The 18,473-nt window shown below is 40.7% G+C and overlaps 1 protein-coding gene across 4 annotated transcripts in view; it reads left to right on the top strand.

Moving 5' to 3' along the window:
• Positions 1-13,481, top strand: part of sh2d3ca (SH2 domain containing 3Ca) — a 73,417-nt gene extending 59,936 nt beyond the window's left edge. For all 4 annotated transcript variants that reach the window (XM_088355885.1, XM_088355883.1, XM_088355887.1 and 1 more), the window contains 7 exons: positions 1,630-2,002; positions 5,575-5,704; positions 5,769-5,884; positions 8,678-8,849; positions 8,935-9,046; positions 11,666-11,872; positions 13,032-13,481. In XM_088355885.1, the coding sequence (XP_088212011.1) occupies positions 1,630-2,002; positions 5,575-5,704; positions 5,769-5,884; positions 8,678-8,849; positions 8,935-9,046; positions 11,666-11,872; positions 13,032-13,207 (1,286 nt within the window). In that variant the 3' untranslated portion in view covers positions 13,208-13,481. The remainder of the gene's footprint in view (positions 1-1,629; positions 2,003-5,574; positions 5,705-5,768; positions 5,885-8,677; positions 8,850-8,934; positions 9,047-11,665; positions 11,873-13,031) is intronic.
• Positions 13,482-18,473: the final 4,992 nt, after the last annotated feature.

Below are 18,473 nucleotides of genomic sequence, written 5' to 3'. Positions count from 1 at the left end.
ATTTAACTTACAGTATCTGAATACAGAACAAAATGCAAATCATTGTTTGAGAGTAAAAATAGTGTAATAATGAGATGAGCTCTAATGCCTTTTTAAATGTCATCCTTACCACTGCTGCTCTAGTGTTAAAGTATCGGTGCTTTCACCGGCGTAACCCAGGCTCGAATCCTGTTGCAGACGGTGTTTTGTGGTTTTTATCAGCAACACTTTTTGACTGATTAATCATTGCACGAATACAGTGGTTGTCAACTGGTCTGATTTGAGGACCCACTATTCCCCACTAATGAGAATCTGTGACACATGTCAAGGAAAAATATCCACTTCTTAAGTGTATCAAATCTAAGGATTGTGTAGTTTAAAGCAGAGATAGTAGAATATATTAACTGTATTCAAAAAACAAAATGACCATCAAAACCAAAAAAACTTGAAATAACATTGACAGAATATGTACACTCGCATATAAGCCTACATTGCATATAAGCGACCCCCTAAAACTGCTTTAAAATAGCCACATACTAAAAGAAGTCCGCACCCAAAATTTTAATAAAACATGTACCTAAACAACAATAATTACTGAATCATACAGATCATTAAAAAAGCTAGAAATATAACCTTTTCAAACCGTTTATTGAACCTTCAAGCAGTGCTTTAATGGCATACACGTGTGATATATTTTCCTATTTATCATTTCCTTTCTCAGCTTGATCGTTGTCACTGTTTTCCAATTTTCCTTTCTATTACACTCACTTTCTTGGCACCCATTTTCATGGGAAAAATAGAAAACAAAACCAACAAAATGACTATAAAGTGTCACGACCAGAACGGAATCAGGACCCAGGAATCCAGTTGTTTGCGTAGCGTTAACCACAAGTTTATTGATAGAAAGAGGAAGTGCAGCGCCCGCGATCCGGTGCTCGTTGGACGCGGTAAGAAACCCACTCATGCAATCGGATTGTGAACCGAATGCGGACGTGGATCTTCCGTAGCGGGAGATGCCTGTGTCAAGGACAGAAAAAATAGGTCGTAAGCTGGGACAGGGGAGCAAACGTGGTCGAAATCAAAAACAGGTCGGAGCCAGAGGCAAACGGGGAGACCAGAACGGGTGCAAAAACGGGACAGGCGGGAGTCGGGGTCAAACTGCTTGCCTTGTAACAACAGAGGTTTGCTGACGGACTGACAACCGGAGAGTAAAAGGAATGGCCTTAAAAAGGGACAGGGAACCAATCAGCCCGCAGCAGCTGGCGCCAAATGAGCAGGCACAGGTGATACTAATCAATACTCATGACATAAAGTGTGAGGTCCCGTACGAACGCGCTGATTGACAGAACAGGAAGAAGAGATTGAGCAGGGCATTAGCACCATTTACTGTGTAATTGACCCTACAATTTTTCTACAGCTTGGCATTATTTTACCAGGGCATACGCCTGCGAACCACAGAAAATGGGTCTGCGATCCACCACTTTGGAAACACTGAACTAATATAAATCAGTCATTGCAGTAACATATCGAAAATATTTGACAAAAGACTATTTAATGGGGGTACGCCAGATAATCCTTTACGCCTTATAGTGTGTAATACACAGTATTTTAAATCTGTCACATATTAAAACTTTGCTGTGCTTTCTAAAGTCACCCGACAGAGAGCCCACTCAGGTGGGCGGGCGCTGGCCATAGTACCCCCTTCCCCGGTCACACGGCGCTCCAGCGACCCTCAACTCAGCCCTTCTACCGGCAAAAATCCTCCGGGGCACCCCGGAAACGCCTCCCTCTCGGCCAACTGCTCTCCAGCCCACCGGCCCGCCTTTAATTCGAACTCCTCTGAGACGTCATGCAGCTACTGCGACCTCCGAACTGGCCCGGCCGGACCACCAAAACCTCCCACCAAGGGTTACGTGGAGCGCTTGCGGACGGAGGAGGGGAGGAACGAGGGCGTGAGGGAGGAAGGAGACGGGATGTGCAGCGCTCCTCAAGTGGAGACCACTTCCTTGTTCCGGCCATCTAGGTAAGCAAGAATTTTGTGTCAATGGTACATTAAATGGAACATTGTGTATCGTTTTGTTCCTCCTAGTGGTAAAAACAAAACTTTATACAATGAAGTCAAATACTGTATCAAAACAAAGATAATTACTAAATTGTGTACATAATCAAGATCAACATACTGGTAGAAAAGCTAGAAATATAACATTTTTTAATCATTTACTGTACCTTCAAGCAGTGTTTTAATGGCGGGCACTCACACACCATTTTCATATTTTGCAATAGTTTCCTTCTTTGATCCGATCGTTGTCGTCACAGTTTTCCACTTTTCCTTTGCCTTATGACTAACTTTATTGGGATCCATTATTATGGGCAGAAAAAGGAAATAGAACCAACAAAATCACAATAAAATGAGATGTAGTCCCTCTTAAACGCCCACTGACTGAATAGGAAGAAGCAATCAAGCAGGGCATTTCTCTTCTACTTGTTTTGCTTCTCCTTAACATTATTTTGCCGGGGCAAAGTCCAATCCACCAGTTGCTCAAGGTGAGGCGCAGGTTATGAAAAATAAATCCAAATTTCTCGGCCTATGAATCTTTAAAAATGAACATTTGTATGATAGTTAGAATATTTTTGCTTATTATTTAAATCAATGTTATTTTTAATGTGTGACTTTTTTTACTTTTAGGATGCTAAACAATACACACTGTCCCTTTAGGCAAATGATTAATTAGGAAACCAGATTTTTAAGGCTGAATTTTGGCCTGTATATACTTATTTTCTTGAAGTTTGCTCATTACAGGATTTTTTTCCTAATGTATACTCATTGGAGTTATTGAATTACAATTTTACATTTATAATATAAAAATAACAAAATAATTTATGTACTCCTAACATAATTTAACGTGGTTACGTTTTCAGATATAAGTTTTTTTGTTTTGTTTTTTTACATAATGGTTTCTATTTTGTACACCGCCCCCCTAAAAATATTTTTCTACGCACAGATAACTTCTTTATTATTAAATAAAATTGTTCTTGTTTTACATAGTAAATTAGTGACTTTCTGCTTTGTCTTTAAAATTTATAATTATATGAATTATAAAAATATATAATCTATGACTTTAGATACCAGCCCGGTGGCCTTGGGGGTAGGGCGCCCGCCCCGAGACTAGGAGGTTGCTGGTTTGAGCCTCACTTACAACATTGGCGCTCTACTTGGCGCTTGGCATTAGGGGTTGGAATTGCGGGGTTTGGTCACCTAATGATAATATCTCATCTCATCTCATTAGCTGCACCGCTTATCCTCAGTAGGGTCGCGGGGGTGCTGGAGCCCATCCCAGCAATCATCGGGCAGTGGGCAGGGGACACCCTGAACTGGTTGCCAGCCAATCGCAGGGCACACGGGGACAGACAACTCACTCACTCAGTCACACCTAGGGACAATGTGGACCGGCCAATTCACCTGAAATGCATGTCTTTGGAATGTGGGAGGAAACCGGAGTGCTCGGAGGAAACCCACGCAAGCACGGGGAGAACATACAAACTCCGCACAGTAAGGCCGGGAGCTGGATTTGAACCCACGCAGGAGGTTCCCACAACCTCAGAACTGTGCCGCACACGCGCTAACCACTGCATCGCCATGCTGCCCTAATGATAATATATATATATGTATATATATATATATATATATAATGTTATAATTTTATAATTTTGCTACATATTGACTTTTTTTCTGAAAAAATGAAATGAGCAATACGGCTAATTAATTAACTAATGAACATTTGGGTTCAAATGTCGTGATATTTGCTCCTCATTCTGCTAAAATCATATAAACAATAGAGCTTATCAATTAATTAACTGAAAAAAAAATCAATACAGGAATAAGTAAATAGCAAGCGATATATTATTATTATAGCAGATCATTTTTGTATTTATATTAGTTTACTATATTTGTATCATTGTTTTTGTGTAAGAGAAATAATACTGTCTTTTCTAAATTTGGTATATTTTGACTATTAAATCAATAAATAAACAAATAAAATAATTTGTGCTAGAGAACAGATTTTTTTTTGCTTGCTTTATGTATGTTTTTCTCATGTTTTTCTTTTAAGATTTTTATTGTGTAAAACAAGATGAATAATATTGTCCTTAATATAAAGACCATCTTTGTACTTTTCTCATACAGCTGACATTGAAAGGTGTATAAAACATTTATACGTACTTATATATAATTCTGGGTGTTTAACAACTTAGTGATGGGACAGCAAGAGGATTCATTAAAGTATTTGCCAGTGGAACAAGATAATTTCACTCGAAAAGATGATTTTTTTACTCTTTTTTTCATTTCCCCCCCCTAAATTACTAATTATTCTTTTGCAGTGCATTCCATTACGGGGTTCCAGTCTTAAGTAGCCCAAAGTGAGGTGTTGACGTTTAGCCACAGATACTGCGGATGCTGTATTTTACCACACTTACAACACCCCCGGGCGACACGCCTGATAACGCTTGTAAAAGGATGCTGCTCAAGTGTACCAGTGGCTGTAATCGAAAGAGAGCCGGAGAGGAGAGAGAGAAAGGGAGCACTTTAGCCTCAAATTGCATCAGCGGTGTCAAACATGCGGGCTTTGTTCTGAATCAGGCCCGCCGAGGGATTGAATCCGGCCCGAGAGACAACACCGAGAAAAGCGAGCTGCAATTTTAAATATGTCCACTTAATGTCGCCAAACATTGTGTTTATTTTGCATAACACGAGAGCAGACATGATTGTCAGCCATCTTGCTGCTAAGGGTACTCCACTCACCCCAAAAAAATATAGGCGGGGTGGGAACAAGAAAATAAATTGTGCTGTTTGGTCAGTTTTGAGCCTCTGTAGTTTGTGTTGTTCCTTGTGCTTTGTAGCACTCGTTTTTCTGTTACACTAGACAGTACTGGGACATGTAGTGGTCAAATTTTACATATTGATTCTTTAAGAATCATTTCAAAATTTATTTTCAAAGCAGATATTTGACGTCCATATCTGTTAATTATAGTGAACGGGTTCAATAATTAATAATAATAATAAATAATGATAAATAAATGATCAATGTTTTTTGTATGTTTGTTTGTGTTTGTGTGTGTCCACCCAAGGGGGAAGGAGTTTAGATATGATTGTCATCTTTCACAGGCAGTAATATAGGTTACCCTAGATGTGAAAAAATGCCCCCCAAAAAGTTGACTCACCAAATTTGGTTTTGTTGTTTCCCAAAAAGACGTTCCACTCTCCCGCGGCGGAATGACATTGAATGTCAACACTATTTTTTTACAGGATGTTAGATGTTACCCCGGATGAGAAAACTCGCATAAAAAGAGTTTTGTTGGCACAGAAGCTTTTCAAGAAAGACATTCTACTCTCTCAGGGCAAAACAAGTGTGGCCAAGATGACAATCCTTTATAAATAATCAGGAATATCATTCTTGAATTGAATGACCGTGCAAAATAGGGAAATGCTTCCTAAAAATGGTTTCGCATCTCAATGCGGGTGATGCTCTGTTGGCGCACAGCCATTAAAGTCAGCCACTTTATTTTTTTTTCTTTTTTGACTGAATATTTCCTTCCCAGGTATGAGTCTTGCATCATGCCGGCTGACAATAAACCTCTAGAGATGTCGGTGCTGAAGAGAGTCAAAGAGCTGCTGGCCGAAGTGGACGCGAGGACTGCTGCAAAACACATTACTTTGGTGGACTGCACGGTACATAAACACAAAGATGCAGTAATGTGGTGTGTGATTAACCGGATTTCCCACTCTTGAGCAGATTGCGAGAATACTTGGTGTCAACTCCGAGATGCAAAGGATGATGGGAGTGTCCTCGGGTTTGGAGTTACTCACACTACCTCATGGACACCAGCTGAGACTTGACCTACTGGAGAGGTCTGTTGTCTTCTACTTCAATGATCTACCATTCATTATTGAAAGACAGACTTCAATTGACACGTAACAATCCCTGATTTGCTAAACAAAACAGCAGCACCTAAACATCTAGTAGTTTCATATGGGATGTCACAATCTTATTCCCAGATTTAAATCTTTAATGATTTTCAGGAATTTCAAGTTATCAGTTACAAGTACAAGCATCTTTGCGACTTGGCGGCGCCTGTGTACACGAATATGATCCTCCCATATCATCATGATTTGAGTGAGCTCAAAAAACAGATGGAAAAAAGGCCTTAATATCCAATTGGATTTGAACTCAACATTTTTATTAATACTTAAGGGCCAGATCTTGTTTTTTGTGAGGCTACAGTAAGCTCTGCACACATATTTTATACTGCAACGGTTATACACGAATATATACGGTAACTCTTACTCAAGTTTTAATTTCACGCCCCTTAAAGTCCAGTGCATATTACGTATGAAACTATATTGACAAAAGACTATTCTTTGGGGGTGCATCTTATAAACTCGTGCGCCCTGTAATGTGGAAAATACGCCGAAAAATTTAAGAGGGTTGCAAAGGTATACCATATTTTCCGGACTACAAGTCGCTCTGGATTATAAATTGCACCATAAAATTCATAATCAACAAGTAAGAAACATATGTCGCACTAGAGTATAAGTCTCATTTTTGGGGGAAATGTATTTGATTAAATTCAACACCAGAAACACGTCATGTCGTCTTGAAAGGCAATTTAAAATTGTATAAATAAAATAGAGAACAACCACAGGCTGAAAAGGGCATGATATACAAATGTTACATGACTAAGAATGTCTGGTAATGTCGGTGTCGACGTAACATATTAAGAGTTCTTCAGATAACTCTGGCATAAAGAACATGCTAACAGGTTTATTAGTTTTACTCCAAATCAATAAAATCATATAAAATCTTCATCCTCCTAAACAACTCCCCCAACTCGGGAGGTAGACGACGCGCCACGTGGTCACAAGTTTCTCGCTAACTCCAAACTTTCTTTCTTCTGCTCAATTACTGTTTTCAGCTGCATATTTCACTATTTGCTGCTTGTAGTCTGAAGAATATGATTTTTTTTTCCGTGGTATTTTTGTTCAGTCCTTTTTAGTTGTTTTTGTACATTACCAGAAACATTGTAAATATCAACACAGGCCTAGAGCGCCCTCTTGTGGTTTAGTGTAAGAGAAAACATGTGAAATTTTATAGTAAGAAAAATAAAACTCAATGATATAATGTGTTCACACGTAGATCTCACCATAGTATAAGTCGCAGCCCCGGCCAAACTATTAAAAAAAAACTGTGAGGTATAGTCTGGAAAATACGGTAAGTTCTTTCATTGGAAAGACTTGTAATAACTGAAGGTGATGATGATGATGGTTTGCATTTACCGTAAATTCCGGACTATACAGTAGAGCGCACCTGATTATAAGCCACACCCACCACACTTTAAGAGGAAAACCGATTTTGTACGTACACAAGCCGCACCTGTATATATGCCGCATGCGCCCACATTAAAAAATGTAACACAAACACAAAATTAACCCAAACCCGATTTTAAGTCCCGCGATTGAAACTGAATGTCCTTCATTAAAGTACACAGTCCAAAAATCACAGTCCGCAAAGTGAACGGAAAATGATACCGGTACTTAAGGTTTGATGCAGACCTGCAGAGTCCGGGTCCCGTTGAAAGTAATCAAGGAAACAAGTGTATATTTCCAAAGGTAAGGGTAGGAAAAATATATATCCACTATCGTCCGCCGCGTCCACAAACAGGTTTCACTTCCCGTCACCCCGCGTTTGTTCCACCCCTTCTTTTTCATTCGCCCGTGCAAAACATTTTAGAATAAGTATCTAAAATGAATACAAATAAATACATTACAAAAATATACAGTTGCAAATACATATTATACATAACACATATTTACAAAGAAAGACGGTACACAGAGAGAGTTTTCAAAGCTTTAATAATAATAATATAACTTTCATCCCAAATGGTGCCTGTGACAGGGCAGTTAATGGTAGCAACACGCTCGCAACACAGTAAACGGGTCTGTTAAAAAAACACACCATACTTGTAAAAATCACGGTAAACCGTCCGCTTAGAACTGAAGCCAACAAAGTCGTCTTCCTCAGTGTCGGAAAGAAACTTTGTCATATGGACGTCGTCCCACGCTCCCGCAGCCTCACTCGTGCTGTCACTGTCGCTGGAACTCTCATCCACTCATGATTCTGAGGCCTCCTGTCCGTCACGCAGCAGACCGGATTTTTGGAACCCGTTGGTGATGGTGGATTTTTTGATGTGCCTTTCTTTTTGCATTTTGCATGATGAGGGTATGTTTACGCTAATTTAATGTATGCACAAGCCAAGAAGTTGCAGTCTTCCTCGGCGCATATATTCCACCGGTCTAAATCTTACCTTTTGTACTCGGGCGCCGCTGGCGGCCGTTAGAAAAAATACATAAATTGGCCGCATCACTGAATAAGCCGCAGGGTTGAAAGTTTGGGGAAAAAGTAGCGGCTTATAGTCCGGAATTTACGGTATATAGCGCTTTTCAAGTCACTGAAGACCTTCTAAAGCCATTCATGTAGGAATCCCACCTTTAAGTGTAAGTCAAAGGGCTCAAACACAATGTAAAAAGGAAAGTCATCAATGACAGAAGGAGGTCCTTCTTTCCATAATGGAAATATGGGATATTTCAGTTTCCTTAAGAACAGTGTCTCCTATTCTCACCCGATTGTGGTCTGTCTTGTTTCAGGTTTTACACCATGTCCATCATGACTGCCGTGGACTTGTTGGGCTGCACGGGAAGCACGGAGGAGCGGGCTGCCCTACTCCACAAAACCATCCAGTTGGCGGCAGAACTCAAGAGCAACCTGGGGAACATGTTTGGTTTCGCCGCTGTGATGAGGGCCTTGGAGCTGCCGCAGGTATGTTGAAAAGGGTCTCCATTGCTCACGTTTTTAACCCGCTTCCTCTCAGTTTAGTTTTTAAATGTTTGTGATTGTGCGACAGATTTCAAGGCTGGAGCAGACGTGGGTGACGTTACGCCAGAGGCATACAGAGGGCGCCATCCTCTATGAGAAGAAGCTCAAACCTTTTCTCAAGAATTTAAATGACGGCAAGGGTAGGTGTTTTGCATATATACAATTATAGATCTTTTGATATTTTTTTGAAATTTGAATTGAACTGTCTTTGTCATTGATAATAACGTTGTGAAACGTATTCAACAAAAGGAGACATGGCACTTCAAGATAAACATATATTTTTATACACATGTATTAAAGGCTTTGATGTTGAAAATACAGTGGCTTGCGAAACTATTTGGCCCGTTTGAACTTTGTGACCTTTTTCCACACTTCAGACTTCAAACTCCAAGATATAAAACTGTAATTTCTTGAGAAGCATCAACAATAAGTGGGACACAATCATGAAGTGGAACACACTTTATTTGATATTTTAAACTTTTTTAACAAATAAAAAAACAAAAAAAGTGGGTGTGCAAAATTATTCAGCCCCTTTACTTTCAGTGCAGCAAACTCCAGAAGTTCAGCGATGATCTCTGAATGATTCAATGTTGATCTAAATGACTAACGATGATAAATGAAATCCACCTGTGTGTAATCAAGTCTTGTATTAAATGCACCTACACTGTGATAGTCTCAAAGGTCTGTTTAAAGCGCAGAGAGCATCATGAAGAACGAGGAACACACCTGGCAGGTCCGATATACTTTTGTGGAGAAGTTTAAAGCTGGATTTGGATACAAAAAGATTTCCCAAGCTTTAAACATCCCAAGGAGCATTGTGCAAGCAATCATATTGAAATGGAAGGAGTATCAGGCCACTGCAAATCTACCAAGATCGGGCCGTCCCCTAAACCTTCAGCTCATACAAGGAAAAAACTGATCAGAGATGCAGCCAAGAGGCCCATAATCAATCTGGATGAACTGCAGAGGTCTACAGCTGAGGTGGGAGAATCTGTCCGTAGGACAACAATCAGTCCTAAAATGCACAAAGGAAGCCATTTAAAAAAGGAATCCATTAAAGGTGGCGTTTAAAGTTTGCCACAAGCCACATGGGAGACACACCAAACACGTGGAAGAATGTGCTCTGGTCAGATGAGACAAAAATTGAACTTTTTGGCAACACTGAGCTTGAGCTGTTTTGCAAGGAGGAATGGGCAAAAATATCAGATTTTCGATGTGCAAAACTGATAGAGACATACCCAAAGCAACTTGCAGCTGTCATCGCAGCAAAAGGTGGCGCTACAAAGTATTAACTCAATGGGGCTGAATAGTTTTGCACACCCTTTTTCGATTTTTATTTGTTAAAAAAGTTTAAAGTATCCAATAAAGTGTGTTCCACTTCATGATTGTGTCCCACTTATTGTTGATTCTTCACAAGAAATTAGTTTTATATCTTTATGTTTGAAGTCTGAAATGTGGCAAAAGGTTCAAGGGGCCAAATAGTTTCGCAAGCCACTGTAAGTCAAAAGACTGTCAGAAGAAAATAGGCAGTGTTTACAACGTAGTGCATAGACTGGCCCAAGTTATAAAAATAGTTCAATGAAAGAAACTGTGCATCGTAAAAATAGTGTAATGAACAGTAGTGCAATCACATTTTGCAGCAATACAAATTCCCAAATAAATGTATATTTTTTCAGTTATGTTTGCTCGCTCAGCGTGTAATTTTTGTAGTAGGTTTAGTCAAATCTATAAAACTATTAAGTCAAATTTTGTTGCTCCATTAGCTTATAATTATGCAGGAAACGGAAGGTGGTAAGTGATCGGAACAAGTCGGGTAGCCGGGACGAGCGGTAAGCCAGGGATCGGGGATTGATACAGGAAACAGAATCGGGCAGGATACGGGTAGCCGGGATGAGCGGAAAGCCATGGATCAGGGATTGATACTGGAAAGTGAATCGGGCAGGATACGGCTAGCCGGTACAAGAAAACAGAGCTTGGACCAGGTATGGATACAGGAAACAAAATCAGGATACGGGTAGCCAGGACAGAAGAACGGAGCTTGGATCGGGGATCGCTACTGGAGACAGAATCAGGATACGAGTAGCCGGGACAGGAGAACAGAGCTTGGATTGGGGATCGATACAGGAAATAGAATCAGGATACGGGTAGCCGGGACAGGAGAACGGAGCTTGGATCGGGGATCGATACAGGAAACAGGTTGGGATCAAAATGGGAGCCGGAGTCAAAAGTGCTTGCCTTGCATGCGCTGAGGTTCGCAGACGGTCTGACCAGGAGTGAACAAGAATGACGTGCTTAAATAGGAGGACTAATTAGGGAACGAGTGGCAGCGGGGGCTGAAAGGGTGAGCGCAGGTGAGGGCAGTTGACGAATCTTGACATTCACGTGGTGTTTTAGAATTCTGTAAGTTTGATCAGTACTAGCCAGACGCAGTCTGGACAGAGGACTGTTGTGAAGCTGGCATTTTAGGGATTTTCCACTGACTTAAGTTTTTTTTTTTCAGATCCTGCCCCTATGGTAGATACATATGTAAGCCATTGTGTCAGCTCACTTGTGACACCGCACAGCCTGGTTTTGTACTCACAAGCACGACAAGTTCTGCTTTTCTTATTTTGTTTTGTTGTAAAAAAAAAACATAAACAAAACCGCTCCCCCAGCACATGTTTTTACCCGTCTCGTCTCGCGACCCAAATGATGAATTGAGCACACCGAAGAAGAAAAAAAAAGTGACTTATTCATGTTTTTAATTTATTTGCTTTTAGAATCAAGCATAGTTTCCGGCACGACTTTCCCACACATCATCCCCGTTTTGTCTTTGCTGGAGCGAGGTCTGGCTCTCGGGGAGGTCCCGGAGCCGTGGGAGAGCGCAGAAGTGGGCGTGGACGTGGTCATGCACCACCTGGAGGCGGCTCGCACTATCGCACATCACGGAGCGGTCTACAGGAGCAACGTGGAAAGCAAATTGCAGGGTATGTAAAACTTGCCGACCGCTGCATCTAACTCCATTTGCGCTCACATCCCGCTGCACCCTTCTAGGCAGTCGCAGCATGCATTTGTTTGCCATGATTAGCAATTGATTGTTGGCTGTATTGATCACTAAGCCATTAAACCTGTTAACCCTGGTTAATCCGGGTGACTAAACTGAATAAGAAAAGAGAGCTTTTTGTATTACAACCTCTTAAAGTGACCTTTTAGTATTCATCTTCAATGCTAGTTTTAATTGTATTTTTCAAGCACTGTCATTCTTATAAGTAGCATGGCGGCTGGGTGGTTAGAGCACAGCCCCACGGAACAAAGGTTCAGGGTTCAAGTCCAGTTACTGCAGCCTCCCCGTGCAGAGTTTGCATGTTCTCCCTGTGCTTGCGTGGGTTTCCTCCGGGCACTCCAATATCCTCCTACATTACAAAAACATGCACTTCAGGTTAATTAGCCGGTCCAAATTGTCCCTAGGTGTGAACCAGTAAGTGGGTCGTCCGTCCCGGTGTGCCCTGCGACTGGCTGGCAACCAGTTCAGGGTGTCCGCTGCCCACTGCCCGAGGATGACTGGGATGGGCTCCAGCACACCCGCGACTCCACTGAGGATAAGCGGTGCAGATAATGGACAGATGGATGTTTAAGCCTTTTTTCCCAATGATGGCAGCATTACTATGGACATTTTCTGTGTTTGTAAACAAGTGCGACTTAGCTAAGCTGGGTGCGCAAAAACATATAATCAACACAGGCAAGAAGATCATTGGCTGCTCTTTGCTCAGTCTAAAGACCATTGCTGGTTTGCAATAGGTCCCTTAAAACAAGGACAAACTGACTCAGAGACAGCTTCTTCCCCAGGGCCATCACCACCCTAAATGATTGCACAAAACGGTGAAAACGTATATATTGCAAGATATTTTTTTTGTTTTTTTGCTGCTGCTAAATGTTATTGCGCAAAACTGTGAAAAATATATACCTTGGGACTCGCTTGGGTCCCGGTATATTTGTTTCTACAAAGTATTATTGCTCTTCTTTTCATTACATTTATCCTGACAATGTTTAACAATGTTGATACCCATGACAAGAAAGACAAATCCATTAAATTGTGATCCAAAAAGTAAATCCGATCTTAATTCTCCTTTTCGCCGTCCGGGGCAGGCTTCCAGGTCCAAGCCGACCTCCACGAGATCTTCCAGACGGAGTTCCAGATGCGACTGCTGTGGGGATGCCGAGGCTCGGAGGGAAGCCAGCTGGAGCGCTACCAGAAATTTGACAAGGTCCTCACTGCCCTCTCACACAAGCTGGAGCCTCCGATGCGCCAAAGCGAGCTATAGCGAGCGTTCTTACCACAGACAGGCCTTGAAATAAAAACGGTGGAGTTAGGGGAGAGGCAGCTTCAAGTACAGCAGGATGTCACTTGCTACACAACACAAACTCAAATAAGACTGCGGACATCCTCACTTATCTGCGGAATGTCTACAAGAAGACACTGGATGAGTACGGTGTCCTCTGAGGTTCAATCGCCACAGTTGACTTTGCGCACACTGAAATGCTTCCCAGCTGTAGTGCAAAAAACTGGTCTGAATTAGATCAAAATGTACATCTCTTTTTCTATGTGTGTGTGTGTAAATCATGTGAACATTCCTTTTTTCTTATTTATATTTTAGAGGCGCTGCATTTGTTCAGGGCAAGCGGAAAGGAGCCATAAAAGCTCATACTAGACGGAGCGGTCACATCAAATATGTACCAGCCACTCATTTAATACGTGCGAATCAAGAAGAAAAAAGGGAATCGTTGAGGAAAACAGTCAGGTTTGCTCATGGCTTTACTTTAAACGTTTCTAAAAGCAGTTTGATGTCAGCCGCGTATAGTGTCAAGCCAGTTTGTGTCTAAGTTGCATAATCAAAAGCTTCATGAAATTGGGTGAAATCCTCAACAGTTGTTTATTTACAGAGGTAGATATTTTCCTGAATGTTCTTAACTCCTCGTAACAAAAAGTCACAGCAACATTTTTAAGAAATAGAAAAGCACGGCGGCGCAGTGATTAGCGCGTGTGAGGCGCACAGTTCTGAGGTCGTGGGAACCTCCTGCGTGGGTTCAAATCCAGCTCCCGGCCTTACTGTGCGGAGTTTGTATGTTCTCCCCGTGCTTGCGTGGGTTTCCTCCGGGCACTCCGGTTTCCTACCACATTCCAAAAACATGCATTTCAGGTGAATTGGCCGGTCCAAATTGTCCCTAGGTGTGACTGAGCGAGTGAGTTGTCTGTCCCCGTGTACCCTGCAATTGGCTGGCAACCAGTTCAGGGTGTCCCCTGCCCACTGCCCGATGATTGCTGGGATGGGCTCCAGCACCCCCGCGACCCTACTGAGGATAAGCGGTGCAGATGATGAGATGAGATGAGAAGAGAAAATGTAGTTAACCAAGTAATCATAATTTCAAGTAAAATCTTGCAGACGCTGTTCCACTAAGTGTTGTATTTTTACTGTAAAATAATTATTAGAATAAATCACAGAATAAAACCAATACTATTTTTAATATATTTGTAATTTAATGTTATTTTAAAATAAATTTTAGGGCATTAAATATTTTAATTAATGTGTATAATTTCAAAATAAGGGTTAAAGATCTGTCAGGTTACATCATGATTTCCCTTTTTTCCCCCAGCTTTATTAATAAATACTCTCAGGGCATTTTGATTTATTAATGAGCGATAAGGACGGTCATTTGCTGGATTGACGGAAAAATCAATTCATCACTCTGTAAACGTTATGAACTTTTGTCATCTTCGGGCATTGGTTGGACGGTATTCAATTTTCTCCATTGGGGAATTCAAAATTTGGTCCTCCCATCATATATATCTATCTCTCTATCTCTATATCTCTTAATCTTTCTATATCTATCTATTTTTATCTATCTCTATCTCTATCTCTATCCATTCATACCTACCTACCTACCTACCTTCCTTCCTTTCTCTCCTCTATACCTAACTACCTACCTACCTACCTACCTACCTATCTACCTACCGACCGACCCACCCTGGTCATATCCCTCGCAAGGGGGTGACCGACAGCAAGACAAACACATACAAAAACAAAGAAAATGAAAAGGGAAAAAATTGCAAAAAACACACACAAACATTTTTGGACCATGGCCGACCGAAATGCCCAATCACCCAAACAAGTTAAGCACCTCGGCACCCAAGTCGGTCATGCTTTCGTCCCTCCAGATGAAACGGGACGCAAGAAAGCGGCCATGTCACTCGGGTCAGGGTGACACAACACACTCTTCTGTTTAACAGCAGGGCCTGACAGCTTTCACTGGTTTACCCCTGCCGCATCATACAGGTGCCCTGCCCATACCTTAGAAAGCGCCCAAACATCCCACTATCAACACCTCTCCACTCATTCCTATCACCAACAAGAGCTCTAGCTTCCACTATATTTAGACCTCTGATCATAAATATAACCGTAAGATATTGAACAGCGTTGGCTGCTGAGCAGATTAAGGAGAGAGACAATTAGTAACAAACCCAACACTAAAGGATATCTTGTTTACCTCATTTATGATTACAAACAAGTAGGGAGGGATTTTCCATGGCTTTAAAATAACCATCGCCTGTGTCTTGATATGGATTTGCCAAAATTGTCATAGGTCACTTTTCTCCCCAGCTTTATCCCAATACTTGAAGAACACAGTCTACTGTATATGGCTTTCTACGAGTGTATACAGTACTACCAGATACTAATGGAATGGATGCCACAGACGTCATTTCTAGCTCAATAACTGCTCCATTTAGCTCTGCTTACATTCATGTCCAATACTCGAAATGAGAAGGAATTGCACTTACACAATACAACGAAAGAGGGAGCTGTGGTTCAAGTTTTGTCGGCTCCACGCCTTCTCGTTAAGTTCCCCTGCTAAGAAAGACATGACTAATATCTCGTCACCAGGGTTGGGTAGGGTTACTTTAACTGGATTACTTTCAATTACTTTTGGATAACTCCAATACCAAATATCCTAATAAAAGACAAAAGAAACTAAATATGAATACAATTATGACTCACAACACGCGGTAAGCGTTCTTTCCTGGTTTTGATCTCTTTGATCTCCGGCAAAACTAACATAAAATGCGACAAAAACAAAATGAAAATAAATCCAAACAGCTTGCCAAAATCATTTTTGCCCTTCCATGTATTCTGTTAATCCCCAAGCCTGCACAAAATTTAGTCATTTTATTCATATTTAGTTTCTTTTGTCTTTTATAAGCACATTTGGTATTGGAGTAATCCAAAAGTAATTGAAAGTAATCCAGTGAAAGTAACCCTACCCAACCCTGCTCGTCATGCTAGTTAAATATACAAAACGCCAGGACTGAATTTCACTTTAGCTTTGAATTGTCATATTGACAACTGGAAGACTACCATTCAAAAGTTTGGGGTCACTTAGAAACTTCCTTGTTTTCAGAGAAAAAGGACTGTTTTTCCTCAATGAACGTAATATAAAAGGAATCAGAAATACGCCCCCATACATTGTTACCCTGGTGAAATACTGTTCTCGCTGCAAATGTCTTTTTTTTTTAAAAAAAAAAATACAATGTCTTCTTACGTGGATAAGGGCCCATTTCTAGCAACCAGCACTCCAGTGTTCTAATAGTATATTGCCTTTTCAGCTGTGTTAGAAGGATAATGGATGATTAGAAAAACAGTTGGCATTTATGTTAGAACAGCTAAAACCGTTTAGCTGTCAGAGAATCCATAAAGCTGACCTTCCTTTTGAGCTAGTTGGGTATCTGGAGAATCACATTTGAGGGTGTGATTATACTTTCCCACTGGAAAAAAGAAAAGGAGAACGTCCATGATAAACTAGACAGTCTATGTTTGTTCTAAGAAATAAAAGTGATTCCATTGCAAAGAAACTGAAGATCTCCTACAAAGGTGTGTACTACTCCCTTCAGAGAACAGCACGAATCGGCTCTAACTAGAGGAGAAGGAGAAGTGGAAGAGATGACCAAGCAATAAGACAATTACATTAGACTCTCTAGTTTGAACACTAGACGCATTTTCGGTCCTCAACTTGCAGCTTGGTTAAATATCCTGAAACACCAGTGTCAAACTTAACATTGAAGAGGCGACTCTGAGATGCTGGGCTTCAAGACTGAGTGGCACAGAAAAGCCATATCTGAGACTGGCCAACTAAAGGAAGTGATTCATATGGGCAAAGGAACAGACATCGTTTTACTCAATTGATAAATAAAAGTGTGAGTTTTTCAGGGAAAACATAATATTTTCTGTCGGACACCAAATTTTGAACAGTAGTACACATTATCGTTTGTTCTTAAATGTGCGGTAACTAGCGTTGACATCCCATCATTTGACAGCTCATTTAAAAATCATCCCTGAAGGTTGTGAATTTTTTGGAAAATAACACCCGTTTCGGCGCTATGCAGTTATTTTAATTAAAGGGCAACGCTAAAAATGAGTTTGCAGGTAAATCTCATATCCTTGTTGTCGACCTCTAAAGGGAATAAAAACACTGTATTATCCACGACTGTCAGATATCAATCGATAGTGAACGAGTTTTAGTCTGATCGGATCTTCACATGAGTGTTTGTTTGTCCTACGTAGTGTGAAATGTTTATGGGGTTTATTTAGCAAGTAAGGGTCAGGCCATGCACAAGAAAAATAACTAATTGCCCATAATTGCCCAGCAGGGGGCAACCTTCTTTCAGACAAGCGCCCAACTGATGTGAGTGGATTAAAACCTTGGGATTCAGGTCTAGAACCTGCTTTCAGCACTGCTGCTGGAAGGGAAAAATATTTGTTTTTTATTTTGGATGAACGTTGATGCCCTGATGACGGCGTGGCGCAAAAGGCGAAGAGACAATGTGATGATTTTGGTTGTTTGCTTGTTTTCTTTTCTACTTATTGTAAATAGCGATCAACTCTTTTACAAATAAAATCATTGCTTGTGCCACAAACCGTACTGTCCTGATTTTTGCAAGATGACCAAAACCAATGGAAACTGATCACCATAAAGAATGGGTGGCCAAAATATGGCTCATGACCACATATGGCTTTTCATGCTTTTCAAATCCGGCCCGCCAGACAAAAATGTTTAAAAAACACAGTGTTTCAAAGAATTTGTATTCTTTAAGACAGGGGTCTGCAACGTAGTGCCCCCAAGAACCGTTGAGGTGCCCGCGTACCTGTTCTGAAAATAGCTCACCAGTGCTGAGTAATTGTTATTTTCTAGTAAAAAATAATTAGTTGACTTAGTCTATAAACCCTATTTTTTAATTACCCTGGTAATAAAGTAGAACCAACATAGCAATAACATGATAAATTGTTATTTTAGATATTCAATTAAAAATAAATTCCAGTTCATGATTTTTAAGCAATTAAAAGAGTAGAATGAGAATCTATTTGTGTACCAAAAAAATTGATTCATCCATGTTTTTATTGGTTTATTTTACAGGAAATACAACAGATAAAATTCCAATATATGGGTTTTTAAAGCGAATGAGAAAACAACGTGCCATTTTGTTTAAGATGGCTATCTGGCTAGCTTTTTTAGCTTTTTAGTTAGTTATCGTCCTTCCTG

Source organism: Urocampus carinirostris, chromosome 16 (genome assembly GCF_059441175.1).
Source record: "Urocampus carinirostris isolate Australia breed hairy pipefish chromosome 16, RoL_Ucar_1.0, whole genome shotgun sequence".
NCBI lineage: Eukaryota > Metazoa > Chordata > Actinopteri > Syngnathiformes > Syngnathidae > Urocampus > Urocampus carinirostris.
This window is presented reverse-complemented; position numbering and strand designations above follow the sequence as displayed.